The following is a 24,742-nucleotide window of genomic DNA, read 5'->3' on the forward strand; positions in this document are numbered from 1 at the left end:
CAGGAAGGGGGTAAAATCTTCTGGTCTTAAAGTGTATAAACATAAGCTCATTGAGAATATTTTTGTCAAAGATATAAATACATTTTGGCCTAAATATATGACAAAAATTTAATATATTGGATATTTTTTAACTGTCAAAGTAGAAAATGTTTTTCGCAAAATTTTCGCTTTTTTTATTAATATCGCAAAAAATAAAAAGCACAGAGGTGATCAAATAGCACCAAAATAAAGCTCTGTTTGTGGGGAAAAAAGGATATAAATTTTGTTTGGGTACAGCGTCACATGACTGCTCAATTGTCAGTTAAAAATCACCCAGTGCCAAGTTGAAAAAAGTGGCCTGGTCATTAAGCAGCAAAATCCTCTGGTCTTAAAGTGGTTAAAAGTTAAATTGCAGCAAAAAAATATTAGGTTCCATCACCTACCAGGCATGCCTGTATTGTGTGGCCACATTGTTAGAATCTCAAGACTGGATGGACAGAATTTTAAGTTCTCTAGCAGGTAATACAGCTTTCATGTATGTATTTCCTCTGTGTATTTAGCTTTTTGCATAGCGTTCAGCACTGGGATGATCAAACTTTTGAAAAGTTTGTTTCGACCAGAACACCCAAACTTCCTGAAAGTTCGGCCCGGATTTCAGAACCCCATTTAAATCAATGAGAACCGAACTTCGATAATCAAAAAACACCATTTTGAAGCCCTAAAACCCAATAAATGCCCCTAAAAAGTGCCTAGGGTTCTGGGTCATGCCCCAGGGACTATTAATCACACAAAAAAAGTTCCTAAAAATTGTCATTTTTGATAGAGAACCAATTATTGAAAAAATTATTGAAAAAAAAAAAGAGATTTCTTTGGATTTAGTGTCTGGGGGGGTCTAAAAAGTGTACCTGTGAAGTTTCAGCTCTGTAGCATGTCCAGAACCAGAAAAAGTTTGTTTGTATTAGAATTGCAGTAGAGCAGGATAGTGGCTTCGCTATTTTCACACCCGGCTTTTTGTTGCAGGCGTTTATAGGGCTTTTTTATGGATGTGTTTGGAGGCAGGCATGACATCTGAACTTCTGTGTAGGGGTATATATACACACACACATGTATGTATATATACACATACACAATTACACATATATAGGTGTGAAAGTAGCAGAACCCTATTCCTGCTCTAATAAAATAATGAGCAGGCATAGGACTTCGCTCCTATCACACCTATATGTGTGTATGTTTATAAATACATAGAAGTGTGTGTGTATATATACCCCTATACAGAAGTTCTGATGTTATGTCTGCCTCCAAAGACTCCCAAAAAATGCCCAAAAAAAAAGCCTGCAACAACACACCTGGGCGTTTTTGTAGCAGGCGTTTTTTTGGGCATTTTTTGGGCGTCTTTGGAGGCAGACATAACATCTGAACTTCTGTATAGGGGTATATATACACACACACACTTATATGTATTTATACACATACACACATATAGGTGTGATAGGAGCGAAGTCGTATGCCTGCTCATTATTTCATTAGCGCAGGAATAGGGTTCTGCTACTTTCACACCTATATGTGTGTATGTGTATATATACATACATGTGTGTGTGTATATATACCCCTACACAGAAGTTCTGATGTTATGCCTGCCTCCAAAGACGCCCAGAAAATGCCCAAAAAAACACCTGCTACAAAAACACCCAGGTGTGTTGTTGCAGGCGTTTTTTTGGGGCATTTTTGGGCGTCTTTGGAGGCAGGCATAACATCTGAACTTCTGTATAGGGGTATATATACACACACACTTATATGTATTTATACACATACACACATATAGGTGTGATAGGAGCAAAGTCCTATGCCTGCTCATTATTTCATTAGCGCAGGAATAGGGTTCTGCTACTTTCACACCTATATATGTGTATGTGTATATATACATACATGTGTGTGTGTATATATACCCCTACACAGAAGTTCAGATGTCATGCCTGCCTCCAAACACGTCCACAAAAAAGCCCAATAAACGCCTGCTACAAAAACGCCCAGGTGTGAAAATAGCGAAGCCACTATCCTGCTCTATTGCAATTCTAATAGAAACAATATTTTTTCTATGGCTTTCTATGGCGGTCACCCTGACATGGAAGGGTTTGGTCACCCTGCCAAAGCAGTCAGAGTCAGTTAACCCTACACTACACTACAGTCCCCCTGACACTTAACACTTTCCCTACAGAAACTAGATTATTAAATCTAACTACTGTATAGTGGAAAATAGTACCCTAACTACACTAGATATCCCTTTCCTCACACTAATAATTGCTAAATGACACTTTGAAGCAGGAGTAACAGAACTGCTTCCACTCTCTTCCACAGCCCCTGTATTACAATGTTAGAGATTTGGTGGGGCTATCTTATATACTGGGGGGCGTATTCACTACTGATTGGCCTCTGGACCCCCTAGTCACTCCAATCACATTCCTAGCATCCTCCTGCCCCCTCAATTGGCTTTTACTGATGGTTCTGGTCCAATAACGGGCTTTTAAAGCACAGTTCCTGTCCCATTGCATTTTGGTCGGTTCTGGTTGCCGAATTCTGAACAGTCAATGTTCGGGTCGAACCGATGGTCGACCCGAACCGTTCGATCATCCCTATTCAGCACAGCATGCAGTAAGACACAGGTGAGTGCACTATCATATGATAGCATTTATAGCTGAACTGCTGGTCAAATAGACAACAGACCTGAAGAACCAAGGACCTGTAGCCATAATACATGAGACTGCTATGGGGCCAAGCAACACACCTGATCCAATACTATTTTACCAGACAATTATTTTTTCATGAGCATAATTTGCTAAATAATAAAAATAATGTGTAAAACATGTGTTATATGCATTCTAGTTGAACAGGATTACTACGCCAACCCTGATGATGCAAAAAGCAGGGGCGTAGCGAAATACAAAGTCATGTGCCACATCCTAAAAATCATTGAAATGGGAGAACGGGGGAAAAAATGGACTTTAAAGGCACCATACGTAAAAAGAACAACACTTTATTGTTGATTAGCATAAAACCAAAAAGGGGTACATCAACCATCCCCGGAGGGGCGGAGACAATAGGTCAAAATGCAGGTGGCACAGTGACAGAAACCCTGCCACTAGGTCATACAAGGTGACAGGAGTGGACAAGGTAACAATAAAAGTAATAACAACTGACATGGGTGAGGGCGCTATACGCTACAATCGGGCGGCACCCGAAATAAGGTAACGCAGAGCGTCCTCAACAATAAGGGTACAATTTCCACAAGGGAACAGGTTCATGTAGCCAAATGCTCTACATGTTTCGCCTGATGTTCAAGCTTCTTCCGGAGCTGTTGGGATACACGTTCTGTATAGCGAGATGAACCATAATTAGTAAAGCGACAAAGAAAATAATATACATAATACAAGTTGAGTACATCCAGCTGGTTTACAAATATGCACCATGTCACACAGCTTAACAAACAATTGCACATATAATGCTATACAATTGGAATATTCATAAGTAGTTATACTGATCCAGCACACATAAGGGGAGGGAGGGAGAAAGGAGGGAGAGGAGTACCTCTCCGACCTTCTCATGGCTACAATGGATGGCACAAGGGTCACCCATCCGAGGGCCACGAGAGCATGGTGGGGTCACTGTGGGGAACAGGGGAGAAAATAGGAAAAGTAATCAACGTAACAATCAAATAAGGATACCTACCCCTATAAAGGTGTCACTGGAGCCAACAAAAGGGCGCCAGGAAGGTAGCCAAAGAGTACCATGAAATGATAGTAGTCACGAGGGACGACCTGCTGAGGCAACACATAGGGGCACGCACTGCTACGGCCAATTGGAAAATATTGATTGTTCAGGTAAAGGAACAAATCAAATGTAAACCTATAGTGGAGGATGGGAAGAAGGTAACCTGTTAAAATGAAGCCCATGGTGTAGCCATATGAGAAATACATCACTGAAATAGCTACAACAGGGTCATAAGGCACCAGAGGGTCTTAAGTATGGACCACCCAGGTAGGGGTGCAGATATCCAAAAGTCCCGCAGAAAGATAAACATGCAAGTAAAGGTGCCGCATACAGGTAGGGGTACAGATATCCAACAGTCCCGCAGAAGGATGAGCGTACAGATAGCGTGCATAGGAGCAAAACCAGAAACCAACACCCGAAATGGTATCATGCCATAGGTACAGAAAGTAAGAGTGTGGAATAATGAGTACATAGCCCACACCAAAAGATGTAGATGGGGGTGGTGCCTGATACATATAAAGAGGGGCCGTGAGCACAAGCCAGTCAGGAGTTAGAAGCAGTGAATACTCACCGGTAGATAACATAACAGGACATAGGCTGAAGGGGCTTAGTCAGTAGTACTCCCTCCGGCGAAAAGAAACTGGCGATAGAGAGGTAGATTTAGTAAAAAAGTCACAGACAGGGCCAGCAAATAGACAAGCAGAAGAGCAAAGTTACCGTGCAGTGCGTCCTCCTGGTTTTCCTCACAGAAATACAGATCGATGCCCCCGGATGGGGAATAACCACCATACAGGAGGCTTGGTGGCTGCCTCCTTTATAGCTCCACTGCTCCCGGGTCAGTGGGTCACAGGATGTGACGTCACTCCGACCCCGGCCGTACATCCCGTGCATGCGCCAGTCACATGCGCTCAGAGGGGCAGGATCCGCCGGGCTGACGGGGCGCGGGAGGGGAGGAGCCCGATGGGACCAACAAGTGATCCTATGGGCTCTCAATGCCACACGCAATGTCATCCAGAACTGGAGACGCCACGTGTGGCTACCTGGCCGCACAATAACCCCAAAAACGCCCAAGCGGTCGCCGGTGGCGAGACAGCGCCACCCAGTGGAGCCAGGACCAACTCCAACCTACAATGTGCGCTGGAACAAAAACAAAACAGAGGACTGACAAATGATAAAAAGAACCAAGATACTTGTAAATTAGGTCCAAGGTCACACAGGAGCCGGGGGACCAAGGGGTCCACGGATTGCGTGAGCCTGACATAAAAACATCTTAATGAACAAAAAACAAAACACAACAAATACAAGAATACAATAATATTGGCGCAGTAAATAAACGCCTAATGTGGGGTATCAAACATGAATCACAGAAGGACTAGTAGAGAGAGGTAAAACAAGGAAAGAGGGGGGGGGAAACAGAAAGGATTGGGGTGTGAAGAAAAGAGAAGGGAAAACAGGGAGGGGAACATATCCGTTACAAAAATGATTTAAAGGACTGTGTCTCGTTGAGGCCAGGGCGACTGGTGGCATTAAGGTGTAGGATCCAGAGTGCCTCTCTCTGTAGGATCCGCCTATTCCAGTTGCCCCCACGGGGGTCTTGGGGAATAACCTCCAAAATAAAGAAATGTGCACACCTATTATTGAACCTGTGGTATAGATCTAAATGTCTTGTGACGGGGAGTAAGCATTTTTCCTTTTGAGGAGTAATAGACATGGTCGTTAATACGACGTCTAAGTTGGCGTATAGTCTTCCCCACGTAGAAAACCCCACAGTCACAATACATTAGATATATGACCCCTTGAGTATTACAGTCAGCTCGGAACGTTGGAGATAGGGTCTCACCATTGGGTAGAAGGAACTTGGTGCCCTCTGCCACCCAAGGGCAAAATGTGCACTGGTGACATCTAAAAGTGCCCTTGCTCCTGGGGGGAGGGGCTCGGGAAGGTTGATAAAAGCTACTCTTCAGACGATCGCGTAAGGAACGCGTACGTCTGAAGGTAACTTGCGGGGTGCTACTAATATGTTTGCGGACGATAAAGTCCTTGCAAAGCATATGCCAGTGTCTATTTAGGATGTTGCGGAGTAATCCCTGATGGCTAGAGAACTCTGTGATGAGCCTGACCGTAGGTCATGCATTCTAGTGAATTCTGTCAGGATCTCCTCTGGGTATTTTTTTTGGAATAGCAGTATTAGAATGGCTCTGCTCAATGAGTTTTAGAAGCATGAAGTCTCTGTTCTTGTAAATACTGCTTGGAGAAGTTTTTTTTTTTTTTCACTTGGCCTTACAAACTGCATTATGTTGATCAGCATTGTTATTATATATTATTATGAACCTGTTTCTGATTAATCCATCTCCCATTGACAAGTTACATTTATACTTTGGCAGAGCAGAGAAGTAATGACTTGAGGACTGATATAATGGCATGGAAAAAGGCATAAAAAAAAAAATGTTTACTGTAATTATTAAAATAATACATTCAGTTTTTTTAGCCTGCGACGAAAGTTACACAAGTATGGACATTTATTTGGGTGATAGGACATAATAAACTAAAGCGCATATGAACCTTATCCTTCTTTTTACAGATTGTCCTTGACTTACCAGAGTTCACGATTGATCACAGAAGGCCAAGTAGATGTAGGTACTGTTCTGTTATATCTACTTATATTATTTTTCATCTGTGTAAACAGAGTATGTCAAATGTGTATAGTTGTATCCTTATATAACCAGTATATATCTTTCTAAATAATATGCGTTAAAAACAAATGTTAAAAATGTGCTCGATAAACATTAAAGACCTTACAGGCAGCCTGTAGCTTGTTTTACTGTTTGTATTGACACATGTGATTAGGAAATTGCTCAGAGATACTATGTGCAGGGCAAAGTCTGATGCAATGGGATCTCAGTTTACCAATCGTTGAGCAACACTGGTGGGAGGAATGTGGGTCAATGACATTTTCTAGAAAATTCATGGAGATGATTTTTTTTTTTTTTAAAGAAAACAGAACTTTCTGGGCAAGCTTTAGGTGCTCACAAAATTGTTCACAAAATGTGGGCTTTTGTCTTATATTTAGCTTAAATTATTGTATTCAGAAGAATAGTCAGAAAAAAGAAAATAACAATTTTTGTGTTAACTGTAAAACAAAATTGAGAAAAGTGGTAGTTAGATCCAGAGAGTCTTCCAGATGGCCCAGTGAGAGTATTTGTGGGCTTGTGTCAGCTTCTGTCCTGTCACAATCAATCAGATCTGTTTTCATGTAATATATCATCCAAATCTTGTGCCCCATGCCCATCTCTACTATGCCAGTGATGTAACTACAAGAATTATGCAAACCAAAAGCCCTATTCTGATGGGGACATTTTGACTTGACCATAGGTAGTTGTCCTGATTCAGCAAAGGCCAGTTAAGGTGTTACTAAACCCAGGACCCTGCATTCACTATAGCTGGTCTCCTACAGTACACAGAGCATGGAAATGCAATAGTTTTAGTTCATATAAACTGCTAAAAACCTTTCCTCATCAGCAGTTAGAGCAGTCTTGTGACTTATATCTGTGTCTGGTTAAAACTTAAAGGGAGAGTTTTCATTCTGCTCTCACTGTCCTATAAGGCTGCAGGACTCCTTACTCTCTTTGCTGATTGGCACTGTGTTGATCACATGCACCCCTAGCAGAAAACCCTCTAGCAATACACACCAAACTGAGCATGTGCAGCTTGTCCTCTACCCTCTGTTCAATCAGGGGATGAGTTGGAGGCACTGGAAGAAAGTGAGGATCAGAGGAGACAGGATCAAACAGTATTTTTATACAATGCAGAGGATTAACGCCTTAGGTTCCACAGTGAGTATAATAAGCATGCTTTACTGCATATACAGACTGATTTCACTGTTGTGGGTTTAGTAACACTTTAAATAATCAGTAGGTGGAACATGCACATACAGGCTTGCCATGTACTCCATAGCATTATGTAGTGGTCCTTTCCTCTTTTATAAACACAGTTAGAACAGAACTTTAGCTAAAAGTAACTACATAAAATGATTAGCCTATTTTTTAAACCTAAAATAAACTTTACACAGATTTGTAGAGAAAAGTGCAATGAACATTTCAAAGACCATGATGGACTTTACATTATATAAAGTACCCAATGATTTTCTGTATCTATCAGATACCGTACCTTATTGGTGGAGGGGGAATAAGCAGGAACTGTAAAGCTGATTACACACTGGCCGAAAATCAGCCGGTTCACCAGGAACTGGCCTAATTTTGGTCATTGTGTACAGCAGTCTGTCAGACAGAAGCTGGACATGCTGGAAAACCAGCTTCCGATCAGCACTTACAGCCAATGGCTGTGAGCATTGATCAGCGTATTCTGGTGGGGGGATGGGGGGGGCGAGTCCCCCTGTCAGAATACAATAGATCAGCAGTGACATAATTTGTGTTGGCAGGGTGATCTGTCATTTTTTTTTTTTCCTGTTCAGTCAGAAAGAAAAAAAATAAATACAGTGTGTACCAGACTATACAGAATGTCCAGTAGGTGTGCTCTTCTGTATCAGGAATATCCTAACATAATACTCACAATATATAGAAATATTTGAAAAAGGAAATAACATAAACATAAAAAAACAACAGCAAAAATATAATACAAAACAACCTTGCTAGGAGACTTTTTCAAACAACATTTCTATAGTTTTGCAAGCAGGTCAATAAAGTCCTCCATGCAATGCATTAATGAAGAAGCAGCATCTTTGATTTTCTGCAGTTTTGCGCAGCACTTGAAAAAATGTGCTAACATCCGGCCAATTGTTTCAGCATCAAGAACATGTTCTGTTAAAAAGGATAATAGCACCTTTTCTTTTCTTTTTTTTTTTTTGTTTAAATATATATTGTATTATTTTTTACCTATATTTATATCTCCTAACATAACTTTTTCTATCATACGTATGAGCACCTATATGTATTATACACACTTGCTTTTACTATTTTAATTTAATGTGTTTATCTATTAATTTCTATATTTATTTGTTATTTTATTTATTTATGTATTTATTTATTTATTATATACTTATACTGGATACAGGTTGTTTTCGGCCTATTTTCGTATAAATATTTTTTCTTCATGTCTCCAGGTTACTAGTTTCATAGATATCTCATATGAATTTATTTCCTGATAATTAGGCTGAAAAGTCCATCCATGATTTGTATTAATTATGATAAATATACAGTATGATCCATTTTAAAACAATGATATGCATTATCCATCATATACTATATAACATTTTATAAATATTAATATGCATTTGATCTTTATGTCAACAAAAACACACAGGGGGTGCCCCCCGGGTGCCCCCCCCCCCCGTTTTTGTTAGCTTACAGAGATCCTTTCCTGCCTCTGGGAGGAGCTGCCCATCTAGTGCTCTCTTGATACACCATTCCTTCCTTTGGATTTATAGGCTTTTGTAGTGTTATGTACTTTTATGAACTATAATATAACACATATTACAATTGGTTTTATATAAGACCATATGTGAGTTTTACACGCTAATTTACCAGAGATTGCCCCATATACCTTGCTGTTGATGTGATATTTATGTACATGTAGTTGCATCTATATTTCTATATTTAATAAATATATATTATATATAATATTTTGTGTGCACTTTAATTATTACACTTAATTATAGCACTTCATATTTTGATAAATAATATAATAATAATATTATTATTTTTCAGTTTATGTTTTATATTCTGGTAAATGTTTTTTTCTAATGTAAACATATATATTTATGTTAATATATATTTCATTTGTTTTATTATATGTACTACCTCTCTTCGACCTCTCCCTCCTCCTCCTAAGATTGACCCTGAATTTTATTATGTTATGCACCTTGGTGATAGTTTGCCCATTAGTAGACATATGCTTACCCCTTGGAATATCTCATTCCTTAACCACTTTAGCCCCGGAGGATTTTCCTGCTTATCGTCCAGGCCACTTTTTTTAACTTGGCACTGCGCGACTTTAACTGACAATTGCGCGGTCATGCAACCCTGTACCCAAACTAAATTTACGTCCTTTTTTTCCCACAAACAGAGCTTTCTTTTGGTGGTATTTGATCACCTCTGCGCTTTTCATTTTTTGCGATATTAATAACAAAATAGCTAAAATTTTGCGAAAAAATTTACATTTTCTACTTTGACAGTTAAAAAATATCCAACATATTAAATTTTTGTCATATATTTAGGCCAAAATGTATTTAGCTACATGTCTTTGACAAAAAAATTCTCAATAAGTGTATTTTTAACCACTTTAAGACCGGAAGATTTTACCCCCTTCCTGACCAGACCATATTTTGCGATTCGGCACTGTGTTACTTTAATGGACAATTGCGCGGTCGTGCGACGCTGTGTCCAAATTAAATTTATGTCCTTTTTTTCCCACAAAGAGAGCTTTCTTTTGGTGGTATTTGGACCACCGGCTACTCATTTTCACGCATTTGGGTACACTCTTTTTTCTCATCACTTACTCAATGTTTCTCCTATGACTCTTAAAATCCTCACTCTCAATACTCATGGATTAAACTAACCCTCCAAGTGTCATATGGTCTTCAATTTTCTTCAATTGCATGTCTCCAAAAGACATATTTTTCTGCTCTCTCAAGTCTGCACTATTTCCATCCCACTTATCAAACTGCATTTTTGGCATCTGCTTCTATGAAGCACAGAGGGGTTCTTATCACTTTTAATAAAAATGTGCAATTTGTTTGTAATAAACAAATAGCTGATCCTGCAAATATCTTTGGTTACGTGGCACAATCTTTAACTCAGGCATTGCTATTTTGTGCTACTATGCACATAATACATGGTAAAGGTGTTTTTCTTTTTATTCAGAGACTTAAATTTGGTCACTAACGCTAAGCTTCACAAATCCAAACCTACCACTTGCTCTATTTCTTCAGATTCCTTGTTTCTGGGACTTATTCTCAAATTTTGTAGATTAGTGGCGTGCGCTAAATTCTTTTCTCAGAGATTAAACTTATTACTCGGCACCAGAAGATTTTTTCACTTACACTGAGCATATTTGGATCTCCTGTTCCTTGCTCCCAGAAATCAAAAACTGTACCTGTATCTTGGTCAGACCACAATCCAACTATCATTTTTTGTCGTTCTCTGGTGATCAGACCTCAACACCGTTCTTGGTCCCTGAATGACTCACTGCTTGCTATGCCAAAAGTTCTTATGCCCCATACACACGTGCAGATTATCTGCAGACTTTTGTCTGCAGACTTACCAAAACCATATAATATGAGGTCAAACCTAAACACTTTCAATTTGTATGCAATCCGGCAGGCCCTTGCACTACATAGAAAAGGTAAGTCTGCAGACAAAAGTCTGCAGATAATCTGCACGTGTGTATGGGGCATAACTCAACCTAAATCCATTTCAGCTGATTACTTTTTAAATATTTAAAGGGGACATATAATCCAGCTCTCCTTCAAATGTAAGAAAGGAAGGAATGAACATACAATTTAATTAGAGTTTAAATTAGATCTTGATTTACAACAACATAAAAATAACCCCTCTAGTATTCTTAAAGCGGAGCTTCACTCTCCCAACCAACACTATTTATCATCCTATGCTGCTAGCATTAGTATATAAATAGGAAAGGTTGTCATATTTACTTGTTTCAAACTTTTTTTTGCATTTCTTCAGTTACTTTCTGGTATTATTTTGCTTGATTAAAAAGTACCTTTTCAGCAGCAGCAGATTCTCCCTCTTAACTTTGTGAGAAAAACATGGGGTTCTGGCTAAACCTTATACCCATAAACCCATGTTTTTTCCTTGTAGGTAAGAGGGCTAGGCTAGAAGGGAGCATGTGTCTTTTAGACACATGTCACCTTCTATGACAATGCAGTGAGAGGAGAGCCTCCACTGCAGCATTTTTATTGGACAGCTTGGACCAATGGTGCTTTACCATTGGTCCAAGGCTCCAAGCTGTCCATTGAGCTCAGTGCCTCTGACAAGAAATCAAAGGCACTGTGAGCTCATCCTCTCAGTCTGCTGCAAAAAGCATGTGCCAGGATGTGCAAGGAGCCCCGTATCTCCGGAACCATAGGTGATAGGAGCCCCAAATTTTGACCAGTGGTGGGGTAGGGCTTCTGTGACCCCAGGTCACTGAGCTATGACCCTAGAAGCTCTTGTTAAGTTCATGGCAAGGGAGACTGTTCTACCTGCCTCCCCTGACTGCACGTCCCTGATAAAATCCAGGAAGTAAATGCTACATGAATCATCTCATCTGCCCTTACTCAAGATAACCACTGATAAGCATATTGCAACACTGGTAATGTGAAAATATATAAATAGCAATAAATATCTGAAATTAAATTTAAGACATGCAGATCAGTATGAGCAAATGAAGCAAAAATTGTGTAAATATATATTAAAGTGCATTGTGACTTAAACCTTGTTAATGGTCATAAACGTGCATATGAGCAAAAAATAATGGTTAAAAGCATATAGTCCATCCAGTTCCAGAAACAATGGATAAATATAATGTTGACTGTAGAAAAGTCCACCAAAAGTGCAAAGTGCTAATCCTCCTTTGGAAAGAGTGACTGTGGTCACTCACGCTTATGAGAAGAGATAGTTATCACTGCATGGCTGACGCTGGAATGCCTTCAGTATCAATGATAAAAAAGCACTTGTAAATAGTTGACAATGTGAACGCAACACCTGTAGCTAACCCAACGTGTTTCGTCTCACAAGACATCATCTGGGTTGTCATGCTACTGATGTTGCTACAATAAATACCTTTCAGAGGCGGTCCCCACAATTAGACGCCCACATGACCTCAAAATTCGGCTCAGCCTGTCTATGTCTACACTTCCTGTTTGATCCAAAATGGCGGCAAAGCGTGCTCTCCAGACTTAGTTTTGGAGAGCATAGGTGAATAATACTGGCTCTGGGTGTGCATTCCAAGCCTCAGTATGGGTCCCAATATGAAACCACAGAGAGGAAATGGAAACAAAGCCTTGTTATATGAATGTTTAAAACCAGAAGTAGCTGATACGTCTAAGTTCTAGCCTCCTTTAGAGGAAACAACAACACTGGCTATAGGCATACAATCCACGCCTCTCTATCAGAACCAGTGAACAATCGTCAGAGATGGAGGGCGCAGGCCAAGCCTCGTTATGGGAATATTGCAAAAGGCTTAACTGACGTTTACACACTGAAAAATTAAAACGGCACGACTATTTCATTGGGGATAAAAGACATACAGAACTTAGACTGGCAATTAAACCAGTTAAGATGAATCTATCAAAAACCGAAAAATGTATAGAAATATATAAAAAAAATGGGGCTCAATGAGGGAGCTGTGACAGATAGATGGTAAAAACCATGTATATAGTATCTCCCAAAAGTGAGTACACTCCTCACATTTTTGTAAATATTTTATTATAACTTTTCATGTGACAACACTGAAGAAATGACACTTTGCTACAATGTAAAGTAGTGAGTGTACAGCTTGTATAACAGTGTAAATTTGCTGCCCCCTCAAAAAAACTCAACACACAGCCATTAATGTCTAAATCGCTGGCAACAAAAGTGAGTAAACTAATAAGTGAATAAGTGCAAATTGGGCCCAACGTGTCAATATTTTTGTGGCCACCATTATTTTCTAGCACTGCCTTTAGCCTCTTGGGCATTGAGTTCACCAGAGCTTCACAGGTTGCCACTGGAGTCCTCTTCCACTCCTCCCTGATGACATCATGAAGCTGGTGGATGTTGGAGACCTTGAGCTCCACCGCCTTCAATTTAAGGATGCCCCATGGATGCTCAATAGGGTTTAGGTCGGAAGGCCTGCTAAGCCAGTCCATCACCTTTACCCCCAGCTTCTTTAGCAAGGTAGTGGTCATCTTGGAGGAGTGTTTAGGGTCGTTATCATGTTGGAATACTGCCCTGTGGCCCAATCTCCGAAGGGAGGGGATCGTGCTCTGCTTCAGTATGTCACAGTACATGTTGGCATTTATGGCTCCCTCAATGAACTGTAGCTCCCCAGTCCCAGCAGCACTCATTCAGCCCCAGACCATGACACTCCCACCACCATGCTTGACTGTAGGCAAGACACACATGTCTTTGCATACCTCACCTGGCTGCCGCCACACATGCTTGACACCATCTGAACCACATAAGTTTATCTTGGTCTCATCAGACCAAAGGACATGGTTCCAGTAATCCATGTCTTTAGTCTGCTTGTCTTCAGCAAACTGTTTGCTGGCTTTCTTGTGCATCATCTTTAGAAGAAGCTTCCTTCTGGGATGACAGCCATGCAGACCATATGGATGCAGTGTGCGGCATATGGTCTGAGCACTGACAGGCGACCCCCCACCTCTTCAACCTGTGCAGCAATGCTGGCAGCAATCATATGTCTATTTCCCAAAGACAACCTCTAGATATGACGCTGAGCACATGCACTCAACTGAGTGGAACCTGTCCTGGTAAACCGCTATATGGTCTTGGCCACCGTGCTGCAGCTCAGTTTCAGGGTCTTGGCAATCTTCTTATAGCCTAGGCCATCTTTATAAAGAGCAACAATTTTTTTTTTCAGATCCTCAGAGAGTTCTTTGAAATGAGGTGCCATGTTGAACTTCCAGTGACCAGTATGAGAGAGTGAGAGAGATAACACCAAATTGAACAAACCTGCTCCCCCTTCACACCTGGGACCTTGTAACACTAATGAGTCACATGACACCGGGGAGGGAAAATGGCTAATTTGGCAGAATTTGGAATTTCACGTAGGGGTGTACTCACTTTTGTTGCCAGCAGTTTAGACATTAATGTCTGTGTGTTGAGTTATTTTGAGGATACGGCAAATATACACTCTTATACAAGCTGTATACTCACTACTTTATATTGTAGCAAAGTGTAATTTCTTCAGTGTTGTCACATGAAAAGATATAACTAAATATTTACAAAAATGTGAGGGGTGTACTTTTGTGAGATAATGTATATAAAAAACTGTCCATTGTGAAAACAACACTCGAAAGGTACTTCAAATGAACATAAAATTAGGAAGCTAAATACAAATAAATAATACGTCTTATATAGAAATATTGTAAAAATAATATTAGAACTTGATCATGCATAATATGTACAAACAAGGATAAAAGATAATATAAAACATAAGGACGCTGAATTTACACATTGGTTTTTACTATCTATCTGTCACAGCTCCCTCATCGAGCCCCGTTTTTTTATATATTTCTATACATTTTTCAGTTTTTGATAGATTAATTTTTAACTGGTTTAATTGCCAGTCTAAGTTCTGAATGTCTTTTATTCCCAATAAAATAGTCGTGCCGTTTTAATTTTTAGTGTGTAAACATCAGTTAGGCCTTTTGCATTATTCCCATAAAGAGGCTTGGCCTGAGCCCTCCGTCTCTGATGATTCTTCACTGGTTCTGATAGAGGGGTGTAAATCATATGCCTATAGCTGGTGTTGTTGTTTCTTCTAAACGAGGCTTGAACGTAGACGTATCAGCTAATTCTGGTTTTAAACATTCCTATAACGAGGCTTGGTTTCCATTTCCTCTCTGCGGTTCATATTGGGACCCATACTAAGGCTTGGAACGCATGCCCAGAGCCAGTATTATTCACCTATGCTCTCCAAAATGAGGTCTGGAGAGCATGCTTCTCTGCCATTTTGACTCAAACAGGAGGTGTAGACACACACAGGCTGAGCTGAATTTTGAGGTCACGTGGGTGTATAATTGCGGGGACCCCCCCGAATGGTATTTATTGTAGCAACCCCAGTAGCATGACACCCCACATGATGTCTTTTGAGACAAAACGCATTGGTTCTGCTACAGGTGTTTTGCGTTTACATTGTTTACTATTTACAAGTGCTTTTTTATGATCGATACTGTAAGTGTTCCTACTTTTAAAATAAATGGTTCCTTTATTGGTACACACTATGTGAGCTTTCTATTTCATTGAGTTCTTGTGGAGGATATCTCAGCTGCTGTCTTAAGTGGTTACCCAGTGATTTTCCATATGGATGTTGTAATGCGTTCGGAGGTGGTCCCTTAGTACTGAAGGTATTCCAGCACCAGTCAGACAGTGACAACTATCTCTTCTCATAAGCGTGAGTGACCTAAAGAGTGTATACTCTATTGGGTCCTATCCATCTGGTAAGCCCCCTACCTACCTTTTTCACTGGTGGTGGTCACATATACCAGAGATCACAGTCACTCTTTCCAAAGGAGATTTTGCACTTTACACTTTTGGTGGACTTTTCTACAGTCAACATTGTATTTATCCATTGTTTCTGGAACTGGATGGACTATATGCTTTTAACTATTATTTATTGCTCATATGCACTTCATGACCATTAACACGGTTTAAGTCACAACACACTTTAATATATGTTTATACAATTTTTGCTTCATTTGTACATACTGATCTGCATGTCTTAAATGTAATTTCATGTATTTTTTGCTAAATCTATTTATTGCTAAATCTCCCAGCAAAATAAAATAATAAATAAATAAAAAGCATGGAGACATGGATGGATTGATGGATGGATGGAGGAGTTTGCTTTGAATAATAAAACATTAATTATATAGAATTGTTGGTTTGTGCTACTCAGATGCAGTGCAGTTCCACTTTAATCTTCTTGATAAAGTCATTACAGAAGTTTACTTTTGTCTTTCAGATAAATCTGAAAAACAATTACACTGGACGAAACAGAAATTTTATGCACCAGTACCAAACCTACAATGCTTGCAAAACGCTTGAAAACTGTTTATACCAGACCATATCCTATTTCCCTTACAGCAACAAAAAAATTACTAATCCAATCAATATACTTTCTGAACTTGAAAGTATTTTATCTCATCTATATGCCACTCAATCCTCTTTTTCGGATGCTGCAGCTGATCATTTTTTTTAACATATAAAATTACCTTCTCTACCTCCTGACTTAATTTCCATGCTTAATTCAGAAATTACGTCAGAAGAAATCATGACTGCTATCAAATCTTTGAAAACGAACAAATGCCCCAGTCCTGGTGGATATACCTCCCTTAAAAAAAAAGAAAGAAAGTCTGAAATTCTAATTCCACACTTACTGTCTTATTTACCTAAGGAAGCACTTAAAGCTACCATTGTGATGATACCCAGACCTCATCTTGATCCACCTATTTGTTCTAATTACAGACCTATCTCTCTTCTTAACACAGATGTTACACTTATAGCAAAGATTTTAGCAAATAGAATCAATACAGTCTTTAGAAAAACACATACACAAGATCAAGTAGGTTTCGTACTCTTAAGACAAGCTGGAGACAACATATGATGTGTTTTTCAACTAATACATCTAGCTAAATACAGATCTCTTGAAACAATGCTGTTTTCACTTGACAATAGAAAGGCATTTGGTTCATTTTAATGGCCTTATTTATTCATTGTACTTTGTAAATGGGGATTTGGGGATGAATTTCTAGCTTGGATACATGCTTTATATGCTTGTTCCACTGCCTCTATTAAATACGCAGGCCTTTCGTCGACTTCTTTAACGTTCTTTTTGGCACTAGACAAGGTGGCCCATTGTCCCCGATCCTTTTTATTTGGCTATAGAACCTTTGGCGGCTACTATCAGATCTAATCCATCTATATATATATATAGCCTTTCTGTTGTGGATACACATCATAAAATGTTTATTTTTGCAGATGATATTCTTTTGAATATTTATTTTCTTCCTCCTGGTACTGTATATGCACACCCTGTCATAGTTTGGCCAAATTTTTTTCTATTAAAATAACAAATCTTACCAAATTGTTTTATTTGTTTAGATTCTTGCCTGTTCATATACCAATGCACATTCTTCGCATTGAACAATGTAAAATATTAAAATGTATATGGGGTGCCAAGAAATCACGTATCCCAGCTCATTTATTATATTGGAAAAGATAATTTAGTGGTCTTAATGTACTCAATGTTTCGAAATGCTAAGCCGGTCAAACCCTTAATGATTCTTCATGCTACTTTTGACTTACCAATTTGGACCCATCTCAACATTTTGAACTGCTCTCCTATACCAATCTTTAACCTAATTTGGCTCACCCCAAAACTTCCCCCTCCTATTGATGACCCTGCTCTACAGATGTCCCAAATAGGAGGAAATATTCAAGCTGACTGATATCTCCACATCTTCAACTTACAGGTATAATTAATAATCCTTTGTTCCCTCCTGCGTTTGAAAATCGCTTTTCTTTGCTGGTCAAACAAAGGCATAAAGTATATACATGAACTTTAACCCTTGATGTAATTAAATGATTTTTGTACCTCCAAGAAAGCTGGCAACTTCCTATCTCTGAAGTACTCTAGTTTGAACCAGATTTCAGAATTGATTTGCAAGCTCCCCAAAAACATTCAGACCTGCTCAACTCTTTTAACACCCCTTGAAAATAAATGTAGGAATACTCCTAATTCCACCGGTCTGATTTCTCTTCTATACTCAGCCTTAATTAATCCTGCATACATCTCTAAGCCACAATATGTTCCCAATTGTGAACTCAATTTAGGTAAATCACTAGACATTTGTGAGTGGAGTAGGATTTGATCTGGAATATCTCATTGTTCCATCAATGTCCTAGAATGTCTATAAGATATTACTTAGCTGGTATATGGCTCCAACTTTATTACCAACATGTATGCCATCAGTTTCCTCTTTGTGCTTCCGTGGTTGCAACTCTCCTGGCACATTCTGTCATATATGGTGACAGTCCCTCATTGTTTAGACACTCTGGAGATGCACCTATAATTTAATTAATCTTCTTTTTAATAGGTCCATACTCTGTGATTCGTGGGATGCTCTTTTTCACAAACAGATCTATGGCTTTACCAAATTCAGAAATTTGGCTTTACCAAATCAGAAAGGAAATGAATATTATTCCCAGCTGGGAAAAATTCCACTTCCCTATTCTCCTTTTCTTCCGATCTAAAAAAAATGTTGTTTAATTTATCATTATTATAACAGTTTTAATTAATTCTTTTTTTTTTTTTTTTGCTTAAAACATTGTTTATTTACATTTAAGATTCATCATATTCTATACTTCTGTTTAATACATACAGTAGATTGTATTAAACTGAACCCGCTTTCAAAATATATCTACACCGACCGATCTTGGTACAACATTTATTTATTAAGAATTTTTTTATTTTATTTTACTTGTACTTTATTTACATATCTATATCTGCATTTCATGCATTTTTATGTGCATTTATTATAACTGTAAATTCTCTATGCTTGATTTGTGGAATTCACTTTATCATTTTGCTTTGTATTCTATCTATGATAAAACCCAATAAGATCATTGCACTAAGAAAAAGGATAGTAATTAATAATATAATTAGTATCTTATACATATGGAGAAAACAAAATAGGTTTTCATTTCACTTACATGTGCAGGACACAATGTCCCCAATGTTTTCCTTGGCCACTTATTAAAATCACTTCCTGCAAAGTGACATTGGTTGGGTCAGAGAGGGAATGGTCACAAACATCAATTCTGGAGTAGGGACGGCAGCTTTCTTGGTCCTGCATTTCTCTTGTGTGATAATTATATCACCTGAAAATAAAACAGTTACAGTTGGTTAAAAATGCTTTAATATTTGCATCTGCAAAACCTACTCTTCTGAGTTTCCCCGCTGGGCAACTACTCTTCTTCCTACTACACCACCATAGCAAGCCGGAGGGTAAGGAGCAGGATGAGTGTGTGCATTGACAAACACTGTATGCTCACAGTCCCTGCAGCACCCAACCCCTACCCCCTATAAAGGCAGATACAGATCCCTCGATGCAGGGAATGCAGTAGATAACATAGAAAATACAGGGAAAGCCTCTCTCTTTTGTCTCTGGGAAAAAGGACTTTGTAAGGGTTATGACACCACTGTTCTCGTCAGGTATGTATACAGTATGTATACAGTGCCAAAGGTGTGATTGGTATTTTTCGCACATCTTGATTCTTCAGTATGCAACATATACTCCTTGTGAAGTATTTTCTTTTTTAATTTTGCTTCTATATTAACAAAAAGAATAATAGAAAGACAAATTGGGATCATTCAACAAGCAATAGAATGTTCAAACATCTTGTTATTGTTTGCAAGGGTATCTACCTGGTTAAGTAGAGGTATGCCCATAATCATCAGTGCAATGTGTGCATGCTTGGTTTCTTGCTCTGATGAGATACACGCCAAGCTGTCATGTAATCTTCTTTGGAATTGACCTTTCTTGGCTCTAAGCTTCTTCTTTTTCACTATAATATAAAAAAAATATGCATTCCAATTCCAAATTAAAAAAAAAAAATAGAATATGAAAAAAAAATTCCCATAACATATTAAGTAGAGAAAGAACATTGTTCAAGATGAGAGCAAAAAAAAAAAAAACAGTGCTTCAAATCAGACCAGTTGGTTTTTAAACTAATCAATACCGTGTTTCTTCTTCACAACTTCAATAACCTTGTCCAGAATGAGGTCCTTCCTGCTGTTGGAACTTGCATAGTTTTTTGGCCTTCCATTATAATTGTGCTTGTCCAGGAGGTGGATGATCTCCACCATCTTGCTCCTTGACATGACTGTAGCTATTCTTCCAGGTCTCCCGCTGGGCTTGAGTCTGGGTCCCCTGCAGTTCTTCACATCTACCATTTCATCCATGTTGTGCCCAAAGCCTCGTTTTTTGCCGGTGTTGCAGACAGAAGGTGATGTGTACATCTAGACCACTGTGAGACCAATCAGACAGGGACAGAGCAAAGAACGCATGCCCAGTGTATAAATAGGTGAACAAACTTTGTGAAACAAAACCGTTCACACTGAGCCTTTGCCTACATGAGTGTTCAAATTCACAAGTGATAACTACAAATGAACGAAGGTAACTTTTTGTTTTCTTTAGAAAATGTTTTGTGACAGGTGTTGTTGAAGGTCTTGTATTATTTTTGTAATAGGTGCTGATGTATCCAGCAGGTCTTGTGTTACAATACTGTAAAAAATGTGTGGGCTATCAAGCTGACCTTACAACATATTTATCATTATATAGCAATTTATTTAGCAGGAATCATGACAGACAAGTTCACATCCCCTGATTTTCTTCCTCAATTCATTGAGATGTACAGGCAGATGCCCTACACCCACAGCCACAGTAACATGGATGTCAGATTGGTAGCAGTGGCTGTGCCTGTGCAGATGCTTCTTCCCAATTGACATGCATGGAACACCTGTGCATCCCCATGTGGGTAAACATGGCCACTTTAGTACACCCCATGTGAATAGGACCTTAGTAGGAATTTAGCAGGAATATTGTAAGTTATGTTGTGTTTGTGTCCGCTAATAATAATTTTAGTGCATTTGTAGTGAAAATAGCAAATTGATAAACATTTGCACAACTATTGCAGGGCTTAAATCAGTAGCACATTTGTTTTATGCTACAGGTCATAAGCATTCAGAAAATATATGGTTTGGTGACCACATGCATCTCCCATGGGACTTTGTTGCAGCAAATAAGACTCAAACAAATAGATTTTTTTATAAAAGTAGAAAACTTTTTTTTTTAAAGCAGAATAAAATATGTCTAGTCCTGTTCTAGTATTAGGTTTTCTCTCATATTCTACTGACTGGGAGCAGAGATGATATATACATATTCTAATAGTTGTATAACCACAAAAATGTCCCAACGCATTTTGACTGCATTCCGTCTTCCTTAGGGGATAATGAGGTCGAGATGAGGTGGAGATGTTCCTAAATGGATGAAAGATATAACAACAAGTATATGGATCCCAGTATGTTAATGTTATTGCTTCACAGTATATTTTTACGCAGCTTTTAAGCAGTTCTGACTTTCTGCCTGCCAAGACAGTAAAAAAAACCCCCAAAATTACCCCTTTTTGGATTATAGACACCCCAAGGTATTTGCTGAGAGGTATGTTGAATCCATGGAAGATTTTATTTTTGCCACAAAGTGCTGGCAGTGATTGGGGCTGATCCTGCTAACACTGCATTTTGGGGACACTATACTACTGGGGACACTATACTACTGGGGACACTAGTATAACTCTGATTACTACCAAGATAATGATCCATACAGACACTATACTAGTAATATTAGTTACAGTGTGAATGTGATATTCTTCACACAGAATTTGAATCGGTCAATCATTTTTCGACTGATCCGAAATTTAATTGTTAGAAAATGTATTAATAAAACGTAATTGATCTAAATAAAACAAAATTAATTCCAAAACAGATCAACAAAATTAGTAACACAACTCATCTATCCGAAACTAAACACAGTTTTCTGTTCTGCATGTCCAATGCTTCCTCAAAATAACATTCCTAACAAACCTGTTAACATTACAGATAGCATTGAATATATCAAAATGAAAAGAAGGGGAGAAGAGAGGACAAAGATTTCATTTTCATCCAAGACTAAACCCAAAATATTACCAAAATTATTTCCTATCCTGTTTCTATGTTTTTTCTTTGCTTTTTTTTTTGGAATTTTTTTTGGGGGTAAATTTGTAGTAGGTTGGTCTGTTCCGTTATTTTTTTTTTTTTTTTTTTGCGGATTCCTGTTACATGGGCTCCTTGAAATATTGAACAAGCAGAGCTTCTTGAAGAAGCAGATCCTCCCAATTTTGTCTAATAGATATTATCAATATTACTGTGTTACTAAAGTATTCAGAGACTCAAAACTAACATTTTTAGCCTGGTACTTAGGATACACTGGAGTGAATTGCAATGCTTAGAGCGCTGATGCCCACACTCATAAACTTGCTTGTACTTTTTTTCTTGGCGACCTCTCAGAAATTATTTACACGCACCGCTATCAGGGTGTGAGGCATGATGACGGTGTGAGCTATGTGTCTCTTTTGTTGGATAATGATTGTAAATATAGGAATTTTCAGGTGCACTGTACAGTATGGCAGGAACTACTTATCCTTACCAACACTGAGTCTCATTTACTAAAGAAGTTAAAAATCTTTACCAAAAAAAAGAGTAAAGATTCACGTTAATTATTCAATTATGTGAAAAACAAACTTATGTTGTTGTGGGAAAACGTTTCTTGATCAATGGCTGCAGCCAATTAGCTGCAACTGATGATTAGTATAATCTGACAGCAGTCCTGCTGTCAGAATACAATAGTGCAGATTCCTCTATCCATCTCGATTGAACTTTTTTTTAGTAAATCAGCTTCAATGACTATAAGTAAATACATTTTTTATTACATTTTTATATGCCCATCCCAAAAGATGGCACAAACTAGTTTTCCCTACAGACATTGTGTGATCTACTGTATTTCTATCTACTCCAAGTGCCTTAACACACACTGGGCTCCATTCACAAAAGCAGATTGCGTGCAGTATTTAGGTGTTTTCCCAAATACCGCATGTGATTCTGAAAATGTCAATTCACTATTGGTTTATGCAGTGGTTACTGCATAATGCAAAAATGTTCAGTAAATACTGTAAAAAACAGGAGTTTAAGTCAATTCACAAAAAAAAAAAAAAGTAGTGGTCCAGGCATGCAATATTTAAGGAACTGGCAGATGCCGGCATCCTTAACAAGCGGTAAACAACATGATTGTTAAGGAGTAGGTGATCGCCACGTCATTAACAACTTATTTCTATTACAAGGGATGTTTACATTCCTTGTAATAGGAATAAAAGTGATTAAAAAAAAAACATTTTAAAGGGACAGTGTAAAAATAAAAAATAAAAGGTAAAATAAATAAGAAAAAAAAATGTAAAGTGTCCTGTCCTTCCGAGCTTGCGTACAGAAACAAACGCATATGCAACTCATGCCCACATATGTAAACAGCGTTCAAACCACACATGTGAGGTATTGCTGCAATCGTTAGAGCGAGAGAAATAATTCTAGACCTCCTCTGTAACTCTAAACTGGTAACCTGTAAAAATGTTTAAATTGTCACCTATGGAGATTTTGAATGACTAATGTTTGTCGCCATTCCACGAGCATGCGCAATTTTGAAGCATAACATGTTGGGTCTCTATTTAGTCGGCGTAACATTATCTTTCACATTATAGAAAGAAATTGGGCTAACTTTACTGTTTTGTGTGTATTTTTAAAAAACAAAATGAGTTTGTAAGACCGCTGTGCAAATACGGTGTGACATAAAGTATTGCAACAATCTTCATTTTATTTTCTAGGGTCTCTGCTAAAAAAAAATATATATATATAATGTTTGGGGGTTCTAAGTAATTTTCTAGCAAAGAATACTGATTTCAACTTGTAAACAACAAATGTCAGAAATAAGCCTGGTCCTTAAGTGGTTAAAAAAAAGAGAAGACTTTACAATCATTTTAACTTTGCAAGAGAGTTTTATCTCAACTCAACAAGTGAATGTGGTGAAAATTCACTTTGTTTTGCCTTGCACATAATACAATGATGTTAGTCAGCAAAGCTTCACCTCATTCACTAAGCTAAGAGAACTTGACTTGCAAAATGAAGAGTCTATTTGGCTTTAGTAAATCAACCCCAGTTTGTCTCTATTTTTAAGTGGCCAGCTGGGCATTGCTTCCTCAAGTCATAGCTGTCCTCTTAATAACTCATGACCTAATTACTAGTGATCTGATGACCGGTGGGGAGATGTTCACGAAAAATCAGGGGAGATTGAGGAATCGCATAACCGCGGAATAAATGAGGAAATATTAGGGAAAACATAGCACTGCAGGTCTTAAGAATCCTCTTTAGAAACTCCAAAGGAACCAACAAGAGCACACCATCAAATCTCACTCCACATTCTGTGACAATTGAAGTCAGAGGAACGATTCCTTGGCTGTTCTCAAAATGTGGATATACACGGCCGTAACTTTATGACCACTGACAGGTTAAGTGAATAACTGAATACTTGTTATAATGGCATTTGAAAGTCAGAGGGCCATATTTCAGGAAGCAAGGAAACATGTGGTCACAGAAGTTGATGTGTTGAAAG

General features: G+C 38.4%; 1 protein-coding gene across 1 annotated transcript in view; it reads right to left on the bottom strand.

Annotated features, from left to right (window-relative positions):
- ASIC5 (acid sensing ion channel subunit family member 5) overlaps window positions 1-24,742 on the bottom strand; it is a gene marked incomplete at its 3' end in the record, with an annotated part of 198,351 nt that overhangs the window by 92,807 nt on the left and 80,802 nt on the right. The window contains exons 10-12 of the mRNA XM_082249038.1: window positions 20,229-20,508; window positions 19,301-19,367; window positions 16,700-16,818 (exon numbers count right to left, since the gene is read on the bottom strand). Coding sequence (XP_082105164.1) covers window positions 16,700-16,818; window positions 19,301-19,367; window positions 20,229-20,508 — 466 coding nt within the window. The remainder of the gene's footprint in view (window positions 1-16,699; window positions 16,819-19,300; window positions 19,368-20,228; window positions 20,509-24,742) is intronic.

This window comes from Pelophylax lessonae, assembly GCF_965119305.1.
Source record: "Pelophylax lessonae genome assembly, chromosome: 1".
NCBI lineage: Eukaryota > Metazoa > Chordata > Amphibia > Anura > Ranidae > Pelophylax > Pelophylax lessonae.